Source organism: Polypterus senegalus, chromosome 7 (assembly GCF_016835505.1).
Source record: "Polypterus senegalus isolate Bchr_013 chromosome 7, ASM1683550v1, whole genome shotgun sequence".
In the NCBI taxonomy this organism is placed as follows: Eukaryota; Metazoa; Chordata; class Cladistia; order Polypteriformes; family Polypteridae; genus Polypterus; species Polypterus senegalus.
Window position 1 is genome coordinate 181633278 of NC_053160.1, and position 22560 is coordinate 181655837.

At 37.1% G+C, this 22560-nt stretch overlaps 1 protein-coding gene across 4 annotated transcripts in view; it reads right to left on the reverse strand.

Moving 5' to 3' along the window:
• dym (dymeclin) overlaps window positions 1–22560 on the reverse strand; it is a 462962-nt gene that overhangs the window by 255725 nt on the left and 184677 nt on the right. For all 4 annotated transcript variants that reach the window (XM_039759679.1, XM_039759677.1, XM_039759678.1 and 1 more), the window contains 3 exons: window positions 14644–14826; window positions 8432–8610; window positions 1834–1959 (listed from right to left, as the gene is read on the reverse strand). In XM_039759679.1, the coding sequence (XP_039615613.1) occupies window positions 1834–1959; window positions 8432–8610; window positions 14644–14826 (488 nt within the window). The remainder of the gene's footprint in view (window positions 1–1833; window positions 1960–8431; window positions 8611–14643; window positions 14827–22560) is intronic.

Genomic DNA, 22560 nt, shown 5'->3' on the forward strand with positions numbered 1-22560 from the left:
TAGATGTCATGTAGTATATGTGTACCAAATTTCAAGTCAATAGGTGAAACGGTTTGCGAGCTACAGGTGATTTAAAATCCTGGGCAGACAAATGAACAGCCATGGTAGCGTAATTATATAATATTATATATGGTGTGAAAAACTATTTGCCCCCTTCCTGATTTCTTATTCTTTTGCATGTTTGTCACACAAAATGTTTCTAATCATCAAACACATTTAACCATTAGTCAAATATAACACAAGTAAACACAAAATACAGTTTTTAAATGATGGTTTTTATTATTTAGGGAGAAAAAAAAAAATCCAAACCTACAATTTGCCCCCTGAACCTAATAACTGGTTGGGCCACCCTTAGCAGCAATAACCACAATCAAGCGTTTGCGATAACTTGCAATGAGTCTTTTACAGCGCTCTGGAGGAATTTTGGCCCACTCATCTTTGCAGAATTGTTGTAATTCATCTTTATTTGAGGGTTTTCTAACATGAACCGCCTTTTTAAGGTCATGCCATGGCATCTCAATTGGATTCAGGTCAGGACTTTGACTAGGCCACTCCAAAGTCTTCATTTTGTTTTTCTTCAGCCATTCAGAGGTGGATTTGCTGATGTGTTTTGGGTCATTGTCCTGTTGCAGCACCCAAGATCGCTTCAGCTTGAGTTGACGAACAGATGGCCGGACATTCTCCTTCAGGATTTTTTGGTAGACAGTAGAATTCATAGTTCCATCTATCACAGCAAGCCTTCCAGGTCCTGAAGCAGCAAAACAACCCCAGACCATCACACTACAACCACCATATTTTACTGTTGGTATGATGTTCTTTTTCTGAAATGCTGTGTTCCTTTTACGCCAGATGTAACGGGACATTTGCCTTCCACAATGTTCAACTTTTGTCTCATCAGTTCACAAGGTATTTTCCCAAAAGTCTTGGCAATCATTGAGATGTTTCTTAGCAAAATTGAGACGAGCCCTAATGTTCTTTTTGCTTAACAGTGGTTTGCGTCTTGGAAATCTGCCATGCAGGACGTTTTTGCCCAGTCTCTTTCTTATGGTGGAGTCGTGAGCACTGACCTTAATTGAGGCAAGTGAGGCCTGCAGTTCTTTAGACGTTGTCCTGGGGTCTTTTGTGACCTCACGTCTCAGTTGTTAACAAGGGGGCAATTACTTTTTCACACAGGGCCATGTAGGTTTGGATTTTTTTTCTCCCTAAATAATAAAAACCATCATTTAAAAACTGCATTTTGAGTTTACTTGTGTTATATTTGACTAATGGTTAAATGTGTTTGATGATCAGAAACATTTTGTGTGACAAACATGCAAAAGAATAAGAAATCAGGAAGGGGGCAAATAGTTTTTCACACCACTATATATATATATATATATATATATATATATATATATATATATATATATATATATATATATATATATATATAGAGTAATCCTCCTACTGTTATAGTTTCACTTATCTGTGCTCCAATGTATTCAACCTGTTAGGAAACAAACCTCAAGAAAGAGGAAATTCTATTATTTTCAGCAAGCTTCTGAAGTGCACCGTTCACTTTAATATTCAGAATTGCTAATATCCCATATATTAGCATCACTATTTCATTCTATCAGCACTGAAGGCAAAAAAACATTTTGGACCTAAAAACACAACAGACAATTGTTAGATCTCCTATAATTTTGTTGTGGGGTGACCTGCAGGCGCCAAGTCAAAATATAGTTTGTCTACCCTTCTTTCTTTTAACATATATGTTTACTGCAGCACCTTTATATGCTTACTTATTTTACATGCCACGAAGGAAACATTTAAAAAAGCACATTCACAACCTACCACTTCATGAATTGATCGATTAAATGCATCATCTTCCGTCAAAATTAACAAAATGATGAGTGCCATATACACATGATGTGAATTTCTCTCTTCTACATGATAGAGAATCTGCAAAATGGGCATCACCTGTGAATGACAAAAAGTTAACATTCATATACAGCTAAAGTAAGTTACAATGAAGCTATAAAAAGAAACTTAAGGCTTGAGCAGAGCTTACGTCATCACTGTCCACTCAAAACTGCCCAATATCATAAAGCAACTGGTGGCAAAAGCAGTCCTTTAAAGGAAAATTCTATCCAAAAATGATTTTTTATATATTACTTACCTATGGAGATTGCAGTGATCGCTAAAGAAAAAAATATAATCTCATATTTTCATGGACATCAGAGATAAACTTTCTGATATAACACTGTACTTGAACATATTGTTTACAACTTCTAAGAAAATAGGTCTATATAAATATGTGACAACTACAATATCATGGTGGTGTGATTAATGCACACTATGTGGCAACTCCATATTATTGACTTCAGGTGTTTCAGGTGCACCCACTGTTAACAGGTAAATAAACTGAGCATACAGCGCTGAAATCTCCATTAACAAACATTGGCAGTAGAATAGGTTGTACTGAAGAGCCCAGCAATTTTAAATATGTCACTGTCATAGGATGCCACCTTTGCCAGAAATCAGTATGTGAAATTTCTGTTCTGCTAGATCTGCCCCAGTCAACTACAAGTGCTATTACTGCAAAAGCATCATGGAGCAGTGACAGTTCAGCCACAAAGTGGTACACCATGCAAACTCACAAAGTGGGGCCACCAAGTGGCGAAGTGCAAAGCATGTAAGCATTGCCTATCTTCTGTTACATCGCTCACAACTGAACTCCAACTGCCTCAGGACGCAACATCAGCAGGAGAACTGTGTTTCGGGAGCTCCATGAAATCAGGGCCTGAATTGGTCCATTACACGCAGGTACGCCACTTCTCCATTGCAAACTGGCAGTGTTTGTTAGTTTACCGACTTACATACCACATCACAAAAAGCCATTATGAAATCAAACAAACAGAGTTAAATGGCACTAATGTGTCTGGTACTTTAGGTACTGCATGAAATGTTTTCCATGCCAGGCAGCTGCACATCAGCCTAAGCTAACTATGTGCAATGCCAAGCATTGTTTGAAGTGGTAAAGGACACCACTACTGTATTCTTGAGCAGTGGAAACGTGTTCTTCAGAGTGATGACTCATGCTTCACTATCCGGCAGCGTGATGAATGATTCTGGATTTGGCAGATGCCAGGAAAATGTTAGCTTCTAGGCTGAATAGTGCCTACTGTAAAGTTTGGTGGAATGGAGATAATGGCATGGTTTAGATTAGGCCCCTTGGTTCCAGTGAAGAGTACTGTTTATGTGTTTTTGCTTTTAAAAATTTTATGCTTTCAACTTTGTGGTAACAGTTTGCAGAAGGCCCATTTTTGTTCCTGTTTGACGGTGTCCCTGTGCCCAAATGCCCAAAGCCAAGTGCTTAAAGATATGGAAAATCTACAGTAGGCTGCACAAAGCTCTGACCTCAACCCAACTGATCACCTTTAGGTTGAAATGGAACACCAACTGTCCGTCAGATTTTCTCATCCAACATCGGTACCTGACCTCACAATCGCTACTTTGGCTAAATGGGGTCAAATTCCCCACAAACACTCCAAAATACTGTGCCTTACCAGAAGAGTAGAGGCTGTTACAGCCATTTGGGTTTAGCTCCAAATCTGGAATGGAATGTCCAACAAGCTCATATAGGAGTGACGTGTGTCACTATGATATGTGAGTTACCAGAAATAAACTTTGCTCTTTTTCTTTATTTACAAGTATAAGGTAAAGAAATTATTGTCCTACATTCATATTTATTCCATAATGTCAAATTGTGTATTCTGTAAAGAGGCTTCAAGACATGGAGTCTGAGAACAATACAGTACTGGCATCTTTTCAAGGCCTATACTGAGTTAAATATCTTAAAACAGTTGAAAATGTATACTCAGAAATTCAAAGACATAATTATTTACAAGCAAAATTAAATTAGTGTTCTCAATCAACTTCAGTTAATTTAATTAATTTATAGGGTCTGAATTTTCTCATGTTTTTGGGATCAATTATTCTGACCAATTAGAAAAAGATCAACATATTTTTGCATAATCAAGGAAGGATAAATGATATGGAAACGTTAACAAAGTAACAGAAGCATTCCAAATTCAGGACATGGAGAAATGGAACAACTCATGATGTTTCAAATGAAATTCTTAATCAGTGAAAAATTGCTTTAATTTAGAATTGCCCTGATTCATATTTTATTATTGAAAAAAGAACACGTTTTTACATTTGCATTAAAGCGTGCAGCTGTGATCACAATCCTCTAACAAATAAAACGCAGCTGGTATTCGTGTAATAAAAAATATAATAAAATAACAGCATGCTGGATAGGATGGGATTTTACACTCAAATGTGCAGCCACTTCACTAAAATGAATCCTAAAAAGAAATATGAGGGCAAATCGGTAACAGAAAATGAGCAAGCACTCAAACTATTGTGAATAGGGAAAGCATTCCAATCCATCATCGCTCCCTGGTGTACGACATTTACTCTCTCTGCAAATCCATGTCACCTTTATTGTCTTTGAAATATACAGTATGCTAAAGAAACAAATTTAATGGGCAAAAAATGGCTTCTGCTTTGACTGTAGCCAAGCACAGGTCAACACATTATAGCAGCATCTTCAAATAAATTCAATTATAAAACATTCATTGTTACCACAACGTATCCATCTATACTTAATATAGATTAAACCCTGATGTGTCTAAAGCAATGTTTTTCAAGTTCAGTCCTGGGGAATGCCATGTCTGTAGGTTTTTATTATAAACAATTGTACTATCAGTACATTATTTTTACCTTTATCTCACTGGTTAGCTTTTCTGCCTACCAATAATTCTAAAAAGTTCATCAATATATGTATTTCTCTTGCAAAAGTTTAAAATCTTTTTTATTGACCCTTTTCTATACAGTTACAGGCTTTCTTAATTGCATTTAAATGTTGATGTTTAACAATGAGCAGTGCAGACAACACTGAATGCTAAAGAGGTGCAATAACGTCACTGCTATTTTTACGAGCAGACAAGTGGATATGGTACTGAAGTAACAATTCCCCTTCAGAATTCAGTACTGTCAGCATTTGGATTGAATTAAGGGAACAAATTCTAAAGGGTGAATTAAAAGCAGAAACTCAAGCATTGGAAGTCTGTCAAAAATACACATATTAAACTAGAAAACAGAAGAGATTATTCAGATTCATTTACCGTCTATTTTTTTAAAAATTCATTCACTCAAATAAAGAACCTCTTGGGGCAACAGTTCATCACAAGACATACTCAGCCACAAACCACACTTACGCGAATAGAGCCCATTTAGAGTTACTGATAAGTACATCATGTGTGTCTTTAAAATTTGGCAGAAAACCTGGAGTGCCTGGAGGAAAAAATAGCACGGGTAGGACATGCAAACTGGATCAGACTCCAGATCAATTCTACCAGAGCTGTATGTCAGCCACTACTCTACCGTGTAACTCTATGAAAAAGCCAAACCCCAGGTAGTTCTTCATTACACTAGCAGTACTACACAAAAAAAAAAATCACATCTCTGCAAAATACATGCCAAAAAAGTAAGCATTTAATGTGAATTAAGAAAAAAAAACTAAAATGTATTATCATTTTCAGATCTTTATTGTATGCATTGAAAGAGCACCTATATTTAATAATTAAGAGTAAGGTAAGCAACATAGCATATTTTCCATTGTAGGCATTTTTTAATTGCTTCTTATTTTGCATTTTTTTTTTATTCTCAGTAAATAAATCTCTAGAGCTCCCACTACCTGATGCATTCCAAACGTTAAATATTGTGTACTTGATGGATAGGGCAATTGCATAAGGATGTAACTGACATCTTAGCCAAAAAGTATCTCCTGTTCTTCTACTATCTCCAAGATGAGTGTCATACCACTAGATTTGTACTTGCAAAGAGGAACTACACACACACACAAAAAAAAAAAATCACATCTCTGCAAAATAAATGCCAAAAAAGTAAGCATTTAATGTGAATTAAAAAAAAAAAAAAAACTAAAATGTATTATCATTTTCAGATCTTTATTTTATGCATTGAAAGAGCACCTATATTTAATAATTAAGAGTAAGGTAAGCAACATAGCATATTTTCCATTGTAGGCATTTTCTAATTGCTTCTTATTTTGCATTTTTTTTTTTTTTATATTTTTCAGAAAATCAGTCAAACATGCCTAATTAACAAGAGGTGACACAGAGGCAAGACTGGACTATTAATTTACTAAGGAAATAATCAACAACATTTATTTCTATAGCACATTTTCATACAAACAGTAGCTCAAAGTGCTTTACATAATAAAGAATAGAAACATAAAAGACACAATAAGAAAACAAAATAAGTCAACATTAATTAACATACTGTAGAATAAGAGTAATGTCCAATGGCCAGGGGGGACACAAAAAACAAAAAAACTCCAGACGGCTGGACAAAAAAATAAAATCTGTAGGGATTCCAGACCATTAGACTGCCCAGTCCCCAGTCAAGCCTATCTCTCTATTATAAAAAAAATCCTGGAGAGAAACAGTATGGCATCAAGACATGATCTTCACGTTAAGATCACGGAAGACACTTAAAAGACCCGCGAGGACCTTAAACATGAGACTGTGCTAATAGATTGACCCAGGACCGTCTCACGATGACATAGAACATGCGATTCTTGCAAGACACGCCCTACTTACAACCAATATCACATTAGACAACAGGGCAGCAAAACATTCAGTCATGTGAAGGATTTGAGCACATACAGATCCAGGGTCTCAGCGGTTATAAATGAAACGTCGACGACTAAGCGAAGAAGAATGCAGCGCGGAAAAAAGAGACTCAAAAGTGTTGGAGAGAAAAAAGAAAAAATAATCTATGTGCAAATTCAGAAAATAAGGAAAGTAATAATCAGCCCACAACGAGTGGAACTGAAACAAAGCACATCCAATCGGGCTCAGAATTAACAGACAGAGTAAAAGACAAAGTAGAACTTCATAAAGAGGTTCACAAACGTTGGCGCTATACACATGCAGAGCAGATTATGAAAGCAGTGGAATTAGAAAGGCACCAAAAAAAAACATTTGCGCGATACAAATGTGGCGAAAGTTAAAGAATATGAAAGTAGGAAAATTTGAAAGTATAAAAAAAAGAAAGTAAAGATCGCAGTGGCACAAACAAACGGAAATTATTACCTGAAAAAGGAAAAATAATCACCACGGACCAGGTGTCATTAAAAAAATAGCAGGATAAAGCGAGGTCAGAAATAAAAGACAAAGAGTAGAAAACAAAGTAAAACGTCATAAAAACGTTAAAAAACAAAGGGGCCAAACACATGCAGAACAGGTTAGAGATAATGATAACTGGAATTCAAAAGACAAAAAAAAAAGTAGGTGTGAAACACATGCAGAGCAAGATACAGAATATGAAAGCAGGAAAAAATGACAGTGTCAAAAAATGAAAGTAAACATCGCATTATCGCAAAGAAAGAGACATTATTACTCAGAGAAATAATAAAAAGGCGAATAGTGATTGAATATATGGACACAGGTGATATGTCTGAAGTATGCAAATATTGTAAGGCTTTGAAGTTTAAGTCAGAGAATTTCAAAAATGGAGTTTACCTCACATGCATTTATTGGTTACCTTGCAAAAAAAAAAATTATTAACTGCTGATGATGAAGATCGTTTTGTCTGTGCTGAAATTCCAAACAGAGAAACCTATCCTGAATTATGGTACAAAGTCATTAAACACGTCTCACTGACCTCATTAAAAAGATTCAGCACAATGGGACTCGAAAGATTTCAAATATTGTTTTTACAGAAGTTCTGAAATAAAAGTGAAACTAATGAAATAGCAACAATTCAAAGAAAAAAAAATCTTAAAAGTGTGTATCTGGAAAAACAAACATGGAGGTTGGCGAGGGAAAGCCCCCTAATATTATAGATTTAAAAAACAATCTTATATTGGGCTGGTTCTGGGACTGAGAGGTATGGCCTTTTTTGAGTCTGAGCAAAAGGAGATTAAAAGATGACACAGGTGAAGTGTTTAAAAGTTTGAAAGGAATTAGTACAATGGATCCAGGCCATTACTTTAAAATGAGTTCAAAAAGAACACAGGGACAACAGCTGGAAACTTGTTAAGGGTAAACTTCACACAAACATTACAAACTTATTCTTCACACAAAGAACCATAGGCACATGAAATACACTACCAAATACTGCGGTAGAGAGCAAAGACTTTCGAAACTCAAAAGGATGTTATTATGAAGTAATTTAAGTGTGTAGGATTGGTAAGCTTTGTTTGGCTGAATGGCTTGTTCTTGTCAAAATGTTTCTTACGTTCTAACACTCGAATGTTGAAGCAACTGCATAAAATATATTCCATATGAAATGCAAACATGTCAACATTAAGACACCTTATAAATAGTCAGTATAGAAAAATTTTAAAAGGCCTACTTACTAGATTTTCCATATCGGTCCGAGCAAGCATGTAAGTCCTGACATTAGTATTCTGATGAAGCAACGTGTACAGAAGTAGGGTGGCTTGATCAGATTTCTGCTGATCACACAGTGCTGTATAAAGGCTGTTAAAATTGATCTGGAAAGAATGTGGATTAGGAGAGGGAAGTGAAGAGCTATCTGCAAACCAAAGAAGAAACAAAAATGCAAAGAAACTGGGTTACAATTTCAAGCCTGTTATAACATTTAGAAGTATAAACTACAACACCGTACAAAAAAGCATACTAAACATATTTTGATGAATGGCTATATATGAAGCACAGTTGCTCAAAGCACACAAAAGTATTCTCAGTAAATAAATCTCTAGAGCTCCCACTACCTGATGCATTCCAAACATTAAATATTGTGTACTTGATGGATAGGGCAATTGCATAAGGATGTAACTGACATCTTAGCCAAAAAGTATCTCCTGCTCTTCTACTATCTCCAAGATGAGTGTCATACCACTAGATTTGTACTTGCAAAGAGGAACTAAGGGCAAAAGTTCTTCTCCGCCGCTAACCAAGCAGATATTAGTTCCTTCAATAACCTCACATTATGTCTATTCACAACCCAGCAGGATAGCAAAAAGTTAGAAAATGTCATTTTACATCTGCTCTAAAGAATTATTATTATTTGTATTCTTGGCTTCATATAAATGATCAAATTTAAAATCTTATCCAAGTTTTAAACTGGCTGCACTGAGATATATACAAATGGTGAGAATATGTTTATTTTAATATTATTTCTGCCAACAAATGTGAGGTGACCAGTAAATAAGGCGTCATTTAATTCATTCCATCAGTTTGCTAAAGTAAAATTTGAATAGGCCTGTAAGGCATTGTGCAATTGTGATTAACTGCTATGAGACATGTAGATAAACAACAAAAGATAGCTGATGAAATTTAAGCCGATGTGCAAGTTTATTTAGAAGGAAAAATTGTCTCACTGAAATTAATCTTAAATTATTATAATTTTGAATGCACTCAAAATAGCAAAAAGGGTGTGAGGCCACTTAATGAACCATAAGCAATCAAGGGTTCTCCATATCATGTCCAGAAAAGGCCTCACCACAGGCAGCCTGACACCAAACTCTGCTGGACAGCTTTGACCCACACAAGCCTAAAAAGTTTTTGGATTTAAAAGTTCAAACTATATCAATGTCCCAAAACTGACAAATTTACAAAAAAAAAAAAAAAGTCAACTCTGCCTTGACAGACATGTTATACACAAAAACAAAACACCACAAACATGGCAAAAAGGCAAAAGAATGTGCCTAAAACTTAATTAAGAGCAAACATGTCCCAATACACAATTCAATAAACAGAATCCAGAAAAAGAGACATAAATACCCAAGACAACCAGAAGAGATTACCCAGCAGCAGTGACATGAGGGTGGCATACCCACAAAAAATGAATACACATTTAAAGACATAAAAAACAATGCATCACAGGTAAACATTACAAAATAAAAGAGAAACATGGAAAATAATTAAAAAGTAATCAAAAAAATATTACAGATAAACTGTAAATAAATGTAATAAATGTAGATAAATGTATTAAAATAATGAGCATAGATCAGTAATATACAGAACCATGCCATCAACCTAAAGAGATATTTTCCTTTCAAGTGCTTACAGCTATTTGAACATTTGACTGTTTAATCAGACTGCAAAAGGTTCTACAGCAAAAGCAAATAAAACTGGCAATAATGGGCATCTCTAGGTGCTGTCTTTGTAGTGACCATCAGCTGAACTCTCTCTTTCTGGGTATAAAATATTGTCTACTCAATGCTAATCTATTAGCATTAAAGTTGGTGTAATTTATCTGAATACACACAAATCGACCACACAGTTTCTCCGCAAACCTGACCGCTTTTTTTATTTTACTAACTTATGCTAATAGAAACATTACCAGAAAAAATAGGGGAAATTGCATTTAAAGAAATACTGCAATACACAAAAATCAACTTTTTTTTTTTAATACGGTATGTGGCGAGTGGCTAGGGGTGGTACCCAGTCGGGATGCCCAGGAGGACCAGAGGACGGGTTACGCCTCCTCCAGATCACAAGGGGGTGACCGTCCTGGTGGCTTTGGAGACCACGGGAACTGAGCTTGGAAGCTCAACCCTATGGGGGCCTGTGGCCACCGCCAGGGGGTGCCTCAATGCCTGAGGAGCCCTGGCCCTCAGCACTTCTGCCACACCCGGAAGTGCTGGGAGGGAAGAAGTCCAGGGACACCCGGAGTGCTTCCAGGTGCACAGCCGGTACTTCCACCACACTGGGGAGTGCCGGCGGAAGCTAATCGGGAGGCACCTGGAGCACCTCCGGGTGGGGATAAAAGGGGCCGCCTCCCTCTATTCGATGGCTGGAGTCGGGAGAGGAGATGGACAGAGCTTGGCGGAGAGGAGTGGAGGCATTGAAGAAGGCATTTGGAAAGGCCTGGACTTTGGGGGAGTTTTGGGGTTGTGTGCTTCACTGTAAATAAAGCGTGTGTTGGGTGATTATAACGATGTCTGCTTGTCTGTGTCCGGACTGCTTACCACAGTCTCTTACGCAATGTGTTTTATAGTGATGACCGCAAAAAAATTTAATTTTAGGTTTTCATGGAGAACAAAGACAAAAAGTTTATGCTAGTCAATGGTGACCTTTGCTGCACAATGGCAAATGATATGAAAAACATCCATGAAAAAAAAAAAGAAATCCCAATTACTCATGCCACATAATCCACAGGACAGTTATCCAGTCATTTAATCACAATATGTAAAATGTGCATTTTCTTCTGAAATACTGTTAAAGAGATACTTCCAGAAAAATCAACGCACATCATAAATAGGAAATGCACTCACAAAAGGGGCTTCTACAAAGTACTCAAGTAAAGGACTGAATTCTTATTCAAATGAGAGATTTAAATTTGTAATACATTTGCAAAACTTTCTGAAAACATGTTTTACCTTTGAATTATGTGTTACTTAGTATAGAATGGTGGGCAAAACTGGCAAATTTAGCCATTTAAAATTCAATCTACAACACAATAAAGTGTGCACAAAGTACAGGGGTCAGAATACTTTCTGAATCCACGGTACATCTTGAAATTTGCTAACAAGTCTGTCACTGTTGGTCTTTTACACCATTAATAGGACAGTCATGGACATATTGTTAAAGGGGTTGTTAAGTGATATGAGTGCTCCTTTTTATAGCTAAATACCTCTAGATCTATGGCCAGGGTCTTTCGGTGTTCCCCTCCTTTCCTTCTCACATCAATAATAAAATGCTAGAAGTAGAGACGGTAGACCACTATAAATATTTACAAATAATCATTAATAAAAGACTAATGTTTGACCTTAATTTTGAACAAATCTGTAAGAAAGGGGAAAAAAATCTATTATTTATTATGAAACCAAACTGTTGCATAGAAGACAAAACTATGTTACTTTTCCAAATGTCCTTAATTGATTCCATGGTTACATTTGTTTTTATATGTTGGTTGTCAAAATCAAAATTAGTAGTACATTTTTTGGTATACAGCCAAGCCTTTCTCACTGAACAGTATAACAATTGCACAAGAAGAAGGTCAACGTGATTCTCTTTGACAGGAACTCTTCTGATTCCACCGTTTCATTTGTTGCTATCAAGTTGCAGATTTAGTTTGCCAATATTCACAAATAATACATTTAAGAACTGTTTTTATTCCCTGTGCTATAGGCATTTTAAATTCCAGTGACTATTTAAGCTCTTATTAACTAAGTTTTTACAGTATATTGTCAGAATTCAATATTCAAATGTGTAAAAATTCTGTGTGTGTTCTAGTTATAAAAAATTGATATAAACCTCGTCTCCTGGCTTATTTCTTTTATCTGTGGAATAATGTTTCACTTCTACTACAAACAGATTTTCCTGTGTGACTAGCTCTCTATTGATTTATATTCCACAGCACAAGAAACAAGATTCATATTATATACATGAACTAGGCTGAGGTAATGTAGTCTAATCTATGAATATTCACGTTGGGTCCAAATGTAAAATTTCATAACACGGTGAATGAGTAACTCCACTTGAACCTATCAAAAGCAGTTGCTTCAGAGGTACATATAACATTGAATATACAGTAAGTTGTCTGTTTGATAGCAATTATCGGCCTTTAACAAATCCTGTGTGATCTTCTGAAATGACAGAAGTAAGCATCTTCTCTATTATGTATGCAAGAACATTTCACCAGAATCCTACTGTCGCTGTTCAGGCCACACATTCTCAAAGGTTTTTTATTTTTCCAGAACAAACGGAAAATGTGTCTTGTCCTCTCTGCTTTGATGAACATACAGATTATATTAATAGATTCATTCTGATAGACAGCGTTTTTGCATTAAATTCACATGGATAACCATACAGACCTGCAGTTTTTTCAGATTTTGGTGAATATTAAAGGTGTGTCCAGCTTGTTTAAACAGAATTATTTCAAATGACTGCACTCTTCTATACTAATAAAAGGCAAAGCCCTCACTGACTGACCGACTCATCACTAATTCTCCAACTTCCCGTGTAGGTTTCGAAATTCTACACGTAATGGTCATAACTGGAAGCTACTTACGTACATTTATACGGCCATAGCTCAGCACAGCTCGGTCACTGGGTGAGGCTGAGTTGCGTCCCTCATCGTCACGCCTCCCACGTAATTGAGTGCCTGCCCATATAAGGCCATCCGTCAGCAGCAATCCAATAGACACGCTGCCGCTAAATATTCACGGGTGAAGGACTGTGCTTATGCAAATGAATATGAGATGGTCAGGGATAGATTAGTGTTTGGCACAAACTCATGCTAAAGTGCGAGAGAAACTTTTAAGTGCCGGGACTTAGCTAACATTAAATAAAGCCGTGGACATTGCAAGATTGCACGTCATAGCACAAGCACAGCTGAGAACCTTCAATGCATGTACTCTGAGCCGCCTCACGTGAACTGGCTGTGAACGCAGTACGCAGAAAACAAGCAAGAGCTCCAAATTAAGTTCATAGACACGTTGCCGCTGGCGTTTGTCATACCTAAGACGAACACGATATTCGCAAGATACAAGTTTACTGAGAGGACGCAGGGTATAAACGAGATTTTTGATCACTTTGTAACGGAGTTGAAATTGCTGGTGAAGGACTGTGCTTATGCAATCGAAGATGAGATGGTCAGGGATAGAATAGTGTTTGGCACAAACTCAGCAAAAGTGCGAGAGAAACATTTTTACGTTCATAGACACGCTGCAGCTAAATATTTGCAGGCAAATCCACAACTTAATACCGGGAATGCCAGTTGAACATCTTAGATACACGAGTACCGATTTGGGCAGTGATCACTTCGATGAATGAAACCTGTTATCTTTACAACGCTTGACAACGAAGATGAGATGGTCAGGGATAGACTAGACAAACACGGAATGTAACTTGAACACAACACATCCTCCAAATACGAACCTGATTGAAACAAATAATGGTAATCAAATCCGTGATGACAGCAACACTCATAACACTCACAAAATAATTACACGGACAATCATGTTACGTTATTTTTAAAATGTTTCCTTTTCTTTTTCATAACTTCTTTAACACACTACTTCTCCGCTGTGAAGCGCGGGTATTTTGCTAGTATATTATATCAGGAAAACTTTAATTTTGCTCTGAGAAAGACATCCCAGAATCCAAGTGATAAAAAATTTGAAACCTTTGGGGAGCATTTCTATTATAATCTTGCAATGACTGAAGTGTCTTACTGTAGTCTTTAAATATGTTGCTCATCTCTCTGTGCTCAGTAATTTTGGCTCGAACTGCACCATTAACTTTTGTATTAACTTCTAAAATTCTTTCTTACATATTTGATGAACTAACATTTTACTAGCCTTTTTTCCATGTTCATAATAACAATACCATGAATATCTTAAGCAATCTGGTTATTTCTTCATGCGTATATTTAATACAGCTGAACTATTTTCCTGATTTGTAATAAGTTGTTACAATACACAAAACAAGAAAACATACTGTTCATGTCACTAAATGCATTAAAATACTAGGGCTTTTAATAAACCTGTCAGGAAGGAAAGCAGTACTATACATTGCTTGAAAGAAGTCACTCATCCCAAATGTTTATTATCACATTACTTAACATGGACTCCAACTAAAAGTAATAATCACAAACCTTGTGTGTTTCTGAAGGACATAATGGCCTGCTTGTAAGGGTTAGGAGTATCCGGTCCATCAGGCAAGTTGGCCAGTACAAGTAGTAACAAAAGGCTCTGATTGGGCAATGGAAGTGGATGATCTTTCTCAGGGCTTTGTTTACTTGCAGCTCCCCCTAATGTAAAAACTGTCCAAAGACCACCTATGTAAAATAAGACATAAATATTACTATAATGCTATCAAATACTAATCACCATACATTGTATGAACACGCTCAATCCAATGTTAGAGTCATAAAAAGTAGGAGAAGGAACTTCTTCCAGCAGCACTGCCGGGCTGTGAGATTGTTAAATGTGAAAAAGGACAAGCACCGACTATTTTAGGGCACTTTAATTGTAGACTTCACAGTACTGGCTTACCTTTCAGACGCAGTTGCCATGGAAGACTCTAACAAACTCAGTTTATAGTCTAGTGACATGCTGGGCAACATGGAACAAAAGTTACAACTTTAAAGACAAATGATTAAAATTGGAAAATGTTTAAGAAAATGTATTAATATGTTGAGTTTTGTTATTGCGGACCTTCTCCTTCTGAGAATTTTCAAAAGGAACACTAACATCACTGCTCTATTAAGCAAGACAAATTCAGAATAACAAAATGAACAAACATGAAGGTTTCAACTCATTCATATTCATTTAATTGCGGCAACAGATTATTTGAATATGTTTACAAAAATTTGAAGTCATTATAACAAAGTGACTTGAATTAATAACATTTCCTAATATGCACTACAAACACAGAGTATAATTAATTATTTATATGTTATTTTTATATACTATACATACAGAGACGGGGTATTATCCTCATGTGTACAAAACACTAAAAGCTAATAAGAATGGGTAGATGGGAATTTCTGCCAGTATCACAGTCCCCATTGATAATTTCTCATTTTGCTGTATTCCAAAGTCAAATTAAAGTATAGTGAAATACGCGGACCCAGAGACCTACTGTAAAACAAAGGTGGTTCATATAGACCTAGATGAATTCTTCCAGTTTGGTAACACATTCTTTTGTTTTCACTATCAAAAAATACCATCCCACAGTGAGCACACCAGACATGCAACTTGCCTAAGTAGTGCTCATTTGCTGGCATGGATTTCTATCTTGTTATCGTTCATGCATGCTGTGTCCTAGAATTGGCCTTGCATGCTTATGCCTACTGCTCAACTATCTATCTATCTGTCTATCTAAGTGCCTTCTGTGATACGCTTGATGATCACCAGATATCGATAATCTTCCTTTACCTTCTTCTTATTACAGAGTTCTCTGTCATGTTCAACAATCAATAAACTTGATACTCAAATTTGATTATGAACTCTGAACATGCATGAACCACGTCTTGTCTGCTTATTCTTTCTCGATATTCATCACTTAACTGTCTTCTGTGATTTGATTGATGCTCAGCAGTTGTTTTGCTCTTCTTTTTCTTTCTGCCACTTTCTCAATCACTTTGCCATAAGAAGCACATGACCACAGGCCACTTTACAGAGGTTGCCTCTACCTCACATTTTTTCTTTTTAATTTCCAGAACATATCAGGTCATAAGCTTTAGATTAAGATTAACATCAGGGTTTTAGTCTCAGCAGTTCACGAGTAACTGCATTACAGATAGACAGACCCTAGCATTTTACATACCATAGACCCCGGAATATAAGCCGACTCGGTATATTAGCTGACCCCCTTCTCTACCTACTAAATTACATGTATTTGCCGATGACCGGTATTTAAGCCTACCCCCTTCTCCAAGCAAAATTTTCTAAATTTCCTTAAAAGTGTCTCTTCAGGTATATTTAATAAAGTATCTATCTATCTATTTATCATGTTTATCGGCGAGAAGTTGAGACTACCGGCATTTTTGATGGAAACCAGGAAGTGATTGCGGAGAAGTTTGGTAAAATGAAACCTTTGTGTTGAAACTATATACGCAAATACGGTATATCGGCGGGTGGATTTCCGGAGACTCGTTCTAAATTTTAAATTTTATTTTAAACTTCCCCATAATTAATTATAAAATTTAGTAATAAAATCAACAACTAAAACACTTTTTTGAATAAATTCTTTATTTAATTTAAAGTACCGGCATGCAAAGTTACTTCTTCATCTGAAAGATGGCTCTGTGGTTTTGTCATTATTTACTTCTGTATTCATCTGCAAAACCGGCATTGTGCTGGAAATCTTGAATCTGAAACGATACTCGTTGTATAAACCGATCCCCAAACTCCAAGCCAAAAATCTAGGACGAAAGTCTCGGCTCATATTCCGGAATCTACGGTATACAGTGGATCCTCAGGTCACGAGCGTAATTCGTTCCAAAACTCTGGTCACAGCCCGATTTAGTCGTGACCCGAAGATTGTACGTAAGTACAATTAATCCATTCCAGATCGTACGAACTGTATGTCAATATATATTTTTAAAGCTTTTTAAGCACAAAAATAGTTAATTATACCATAGAATGCACAGTGTAACAGTAAACTAAATGGAAAAACATTGAATAACACTGAGAAAACCTTGAACAGAGAAAACTAACATTGCAAGAGTTCATAGCCTTATGAACCGCTCACTGTAAATGCTTTTTTTTTAACGAGTTTTAAGCACAGGGGAAAACAATGAACATTTGAAAAATCCTTAATTTATACAAAAACTAACCATAAACAACCAAGAAAACTAACCTTGCATGAGTCGAGTTCTGGCATGAAGGAAGTGAGCAGGAAGCTGGGTGGAGAGGAGATTACAGTTTTGAGGTAAAGTCCCTCTGCACGATGCACGTCTGACCGAGAACAATGCACTGTACAGGGAGAGACTGAACACGTGCGGAAATCACCGGCGAGTACGAACCAGAAGGGAAACTGGCTTGTTCGTCACCCGAGTGTGTGGTCGTGAACAGAGCAAATGTTTGGCAAACTTTTTGGTCATAACCCGATTTGTACGTGTTGCGAGATGTTCGTGACCTGAGGTTCCACTGTATAGATTAAAAAGGGATTTTTTCCTACTTCTGAAGAAGTATCCTCTATAATGATGAAATGACATATTTAGGTCTCTCCAAACTTGTATTAAAAATAAAAACCTGAAAATAACTTAATTGATAAGCATTCACCTCCCTTGTTTTAACAATCTAAATTATTAAAAATACCCAACTTTTTTGGAAGACCATACAAAATACCTTAACAAGACAGACAGACAGACAGACACATCGAACTTTATTTGCCCCAGGGGGAAAATTGACATTTTACAGAGGATCTGTAAATAAATAAATTAATAAACAGATAAATAATTATATATACACACACACTATAGTGTGAACACACACCAGAATGACTAAAAAATAAAGAACGTTTAAAAAGAAAGAAAACTTCTCACTTGGCAGTCCCAGTTACAATGGGGTGATATACAGGCATACTGCTGTTGGTATAAAGGAGCCCCGGCTGTGTTTCTTGACACACTTCTGCTGAATTACTTTGTTGGCTGAAAATCCTCAGTGTTAGTGTGTCAGAGAGAAGATGTGCAGCATTGTTCAGAACGGTACTCAGTTTTGTCTTCATTGTCTCCTTTGCTATGACCTCCATGGGTCCAGAGTGTGTCCCATTACTGAGCCTCCCCTTTTAATTAGCTTGCTGACACAGTGGGCCTCTTTTGAAATGACGTTATCAGACCGGCACACCACAGCATAGACAATCACACTGGCCATCACAGAGTTGTAGAAGATCTAAAGAATGTCACTTCCCACATTAAAGGTATACAGTCTCTGAAGGAAAAATGCCTGCTCTGCCCTTTCTTATATAGGCACACTTGAGTTTATTTTAAGTACATTTTTTACGATTGTACAATAAATATCACTGAGCTTGTCAAACCTCATAGCTAAACAGTATCTGCTGTCGTGAAGACCGAAGAGCTGCCTGGGGAACTTTGTGATGAAGTTACAAGGAGGATAAAAACCTGGAGAAGGCTGTAAGAGGACTGGGAAAGTTTTACACCTTTCTAGGAAGCAAAGTCAATTGTAACAAAAGGAAAAGCAAATGGAACAGCCCACACATTACCAAGATGTGACACTGAAAGACATCAATTATCCTTTCAGCACCTTAAAGATTCAGACTGTTTGGGAGAGACAGAGGCCACCTCTAAAAAAGGCCAACTGTAGAGTTGTTTGAATCCATATGACAACATTTGAAACCTTTGAGAAGAACATTTTGTGGTCTGCTGACACTGAAGTTGAGCTTTGTGGTCAAAAAGTAAAGCATTATGTTCGCCACAAAACAAATACGGCACAGCCCAACAACCCAGGAAACAGAATTCTTACTGACACACACATGGTGGTGGCAGCAGGAGGGACTGGGGGGCTTGTTGCCATCTAGGGCGACATGAATGGAGCCAAAATACTGGAAAATACTTGAGGAGAACCTATTTTAAAACAGACAGAGATCAGCATTTTGAATAAGCATAATTTCCAGTACGACAATGGCCCAAAGTACAAAGAAGAAACTACAAACGAATTGTGTTAAAAAAGAAAGAAAAAAAAAGCCCAGGCTAGAGTCTGATCTTGAATTCAAGTGGCAGAATTGAAGCAAGTAAACATTGAAGTACAGGCCAAAATTCCAAAAAATGTATGTATAAATCTTATAACAAGCATACTACTGTACACAACACAATTCAAGGCTGTTCATGGGCCAAGGACTCAGAAATGTAAGTCTTTCAATACGGAGAAACGTTCTTGAATGAAAAATATTGTTTGATCATTAAATGTGTTTAATGTACTGTAATAATGAAGAGAAAAAATATTGTGTTCAAATTTGAAGGAGTAACAGTAAGAAACTGACAATTTACAAGGAAAAGAGTACTTGAAGGCACTATATGTAGTTTATGATGTTTAACGTTGGCCAAGTTTCCATTTCTTTTGACAGTACTATACTGTACTAAAATCACTTTTAGATTCCATAATATTTAAGAAAAGAATCAATTATTCATCAATTATGTTCCCTAAGAGTATTAACTATTTAAAACTAATTAATGAATCCTTGGATGACCAAACTACAAATAAATACATACTCTGTCAGGCACTCGGGTCCTTAAAACTGGCAGACCGCAAGTCTTTGATAGAGGGACCGAGGTCAGTGGAACAGTAAGAGATGCCGACACAGAAAAGTAATTTGAGAAAAAAGTGCAACTTATTGTGCAATAAATGGCGAAAACAGTCACAAAAGTTGTGCACTGCAAAAAGGCAAAGAAATACAAAAATGTCCTGTAAAAATTGCACTCATTCAATTTTTCCCTCAAGGTCCTTCTCTCAAATACAAATTCATATTATTAACTGACTCCCGTTCGCAAACAACACCATAAGTCCTCCTGCTCACCCAGCTTATAACTCCTTTCCACTTTCCCCGAAGTGGCTTTAATACGTTCTCCCAGCAATCAGTTGACAAGGGACCTGGACATCCATCCCCATGTCATGCATCTCATGCATCTTTAAACCTGGGACTATCCGCACGCACACGCTCACCTGATCAGCAGATGGCGCTAGCTCTCGCCCACGCACACCTCCCGACACCCGCGCTGGTCCTCCTCAGCAAACAACAAAAGCAACAAAACAAAAACCATCCAAAAACAAATACATACTTCAAAGATCCATTGCTGTGTCCTATCTTGCTGCCTCGAAGCCTTTGGCCGTAAGCAAGCGCCTCCTGAGGAAATCCCCCCAAGACGAGTCACCCAGCGACTGCCAGCACTGCCCCACACCCCCTCATGAGCACTGGAAAGGACGCAGGTATGTGCATTTTCTCAAAGTTTTAATTCATAAAGTGCTTGGTGTGTGGGTGTGTGTGTGGCCTGCGGTGGGATGGCGCCCTGCCCGAGGTTTGTTTCCTGCTTTGTGCCCTGTGTTGGCTGGGATTGGCTTCAGCAGACCCTGCAGTTAGGATATAGCAGGTTGGATAATGGATGGATGGATGGATGGATGGAAAAGGCACAGTTAATTATATTCATTAGGATAGCTCTGGAAGGAACTAGAAACTGTCCTGCATGAAGCTGATAAGGCCTTAGATATACCTACGTTGTGTTGAAGGGAGTTACATCATCACATACTCGCATAACGTTCTGAAATCTGCTTAATCTGACTAACGGTACGGACAGAGCCTATCCCAGAAGCAGCACTGGCTGCAAAGGTGATGACTTTGAATTCCAGGTCTAAGTGCTTTGTGAAGTTACAGAATAGTTAAGAGAATTCCATAGCTCAAAGATTACTTTAATCCCTAATGTTGTATCAAGGCTATGTTTCCCACGGAAACAGTGTCCTTAAGTTAGGAAGTTCCTGCACAAAACACTCAACGCTGACAAGAGGTTTGCAAAGCAACACTCAGATAAATGTCCAGAAAAGGAAAGGGGAAGACGTAACTTTTAACAGAAAGCAAAAATGCTAAGCCTCACTTCAGTTAAGTATTGCAAGAATCCAACATTCCCAGGCAACAAGATAAAAATGGTATCCAACAGGCACAATTTAGTTGCTCGGCCAGTTATACTTTGTAATACCGGATGTAATTATTATATAAGTAATGATGTAATTAAATCATAGTGAAAAAAAATGATAGGCTACAAAAAGGACATAGCAGCACTAGAAAAGGTCCAGAGAAGAGCGACTAGGCTGATTCCAGGTCTACAGGGATTGAATTATGAGGAAAGATTAAAAGAGCTGAGCCTTTACAGTTTAAGCAAAAGAAGATTAAGAGGTGACATGATTGAAGTGTTTAAAATTATGAAGGGAATTAGTACAGTGGATCGAGACTTGCATTTTAAAATGAGCTCATCAAGAACACGGGGACACAGTTGGAAACTTGTGAAGGGTAAATTTCGCACAAACATTAGGAAGTTTTTCTTTACACAAAGAACGATAGACACTTGGAATAAGCTTCCAAGTAGTCCGGTAGACAGTAAGACATTAGGGACTTTCAAAACTCGACTTGATGTTTTCTTGGAGGAAACAAGTGGATAGGACTGGCGAGCTTTGTTGGGCTGAATGGCCTGTTCTTGTCTAGATTGTTCTAATTCTAATTCTAAAAAGATGGTTAGTTTTAGCCTAGGTAGGCCTAAGGATGAAATTCACCCATGTTATAACTGTGACTCTCTTTTCTGAGATTGGGTGAAAATAGAAATCCATGGAGGACACCAAGAACCATAAGAATGATGCACAGCTGGGTCAAAAGAAAAAATTCAAAGAATATAGGATCAAGTTTGTTTTTTTTTTCCTTTACTCCAGCACATGTTATAGCAGAAAAATACCACCTTAAAGGGTGTTAAATAACTGAAGACAGAAATTATACAAACAGTCCAACAGAAATTTTAAGGTTTAAAATAAAACACACACACACACTGAACATCTCAAAAAGCGTGTTAAATTACTGAAGATATAAACCATACAAGCAGCCCTACATATAAATCAAGAAGGTGTTCCTCATTTCACTCGTTTTACTCCACGTCTTTGGTTTCTTCACTGGCTTCCTGTCGCTGAAAGGATGCAATTCAGAACACTTGTCTGATTAACGGTTTTCTGAGTGGTTCTGCTCCTCAAAATCTCCAGTCCTCAGAGTCTCTCCATGAGCCTCCTCAAGAAGTCTTCTGTTCTGCTTCTGCCAGTCTGTTGACTGCCCTTCCTTTTAGTCAGACAGGCTAAGACTGGACAATGCTTCTCCAATTTTTGCCCCAAAGCTGATGAATGACCTCCATTTGGCTATTCGAACTGCACCAAAGCTTACTCCTGTTTAGACATCTTTTAATAATGTACCTTTTTGTTAAATTTTTTGGAACCGCTTAGTGTCTCTTCTACAAGATGGCTGCTTTTGTACCGACAATGAGTCTAGTAAACTGATTTGCAGGTATAATTACATAGTAGTA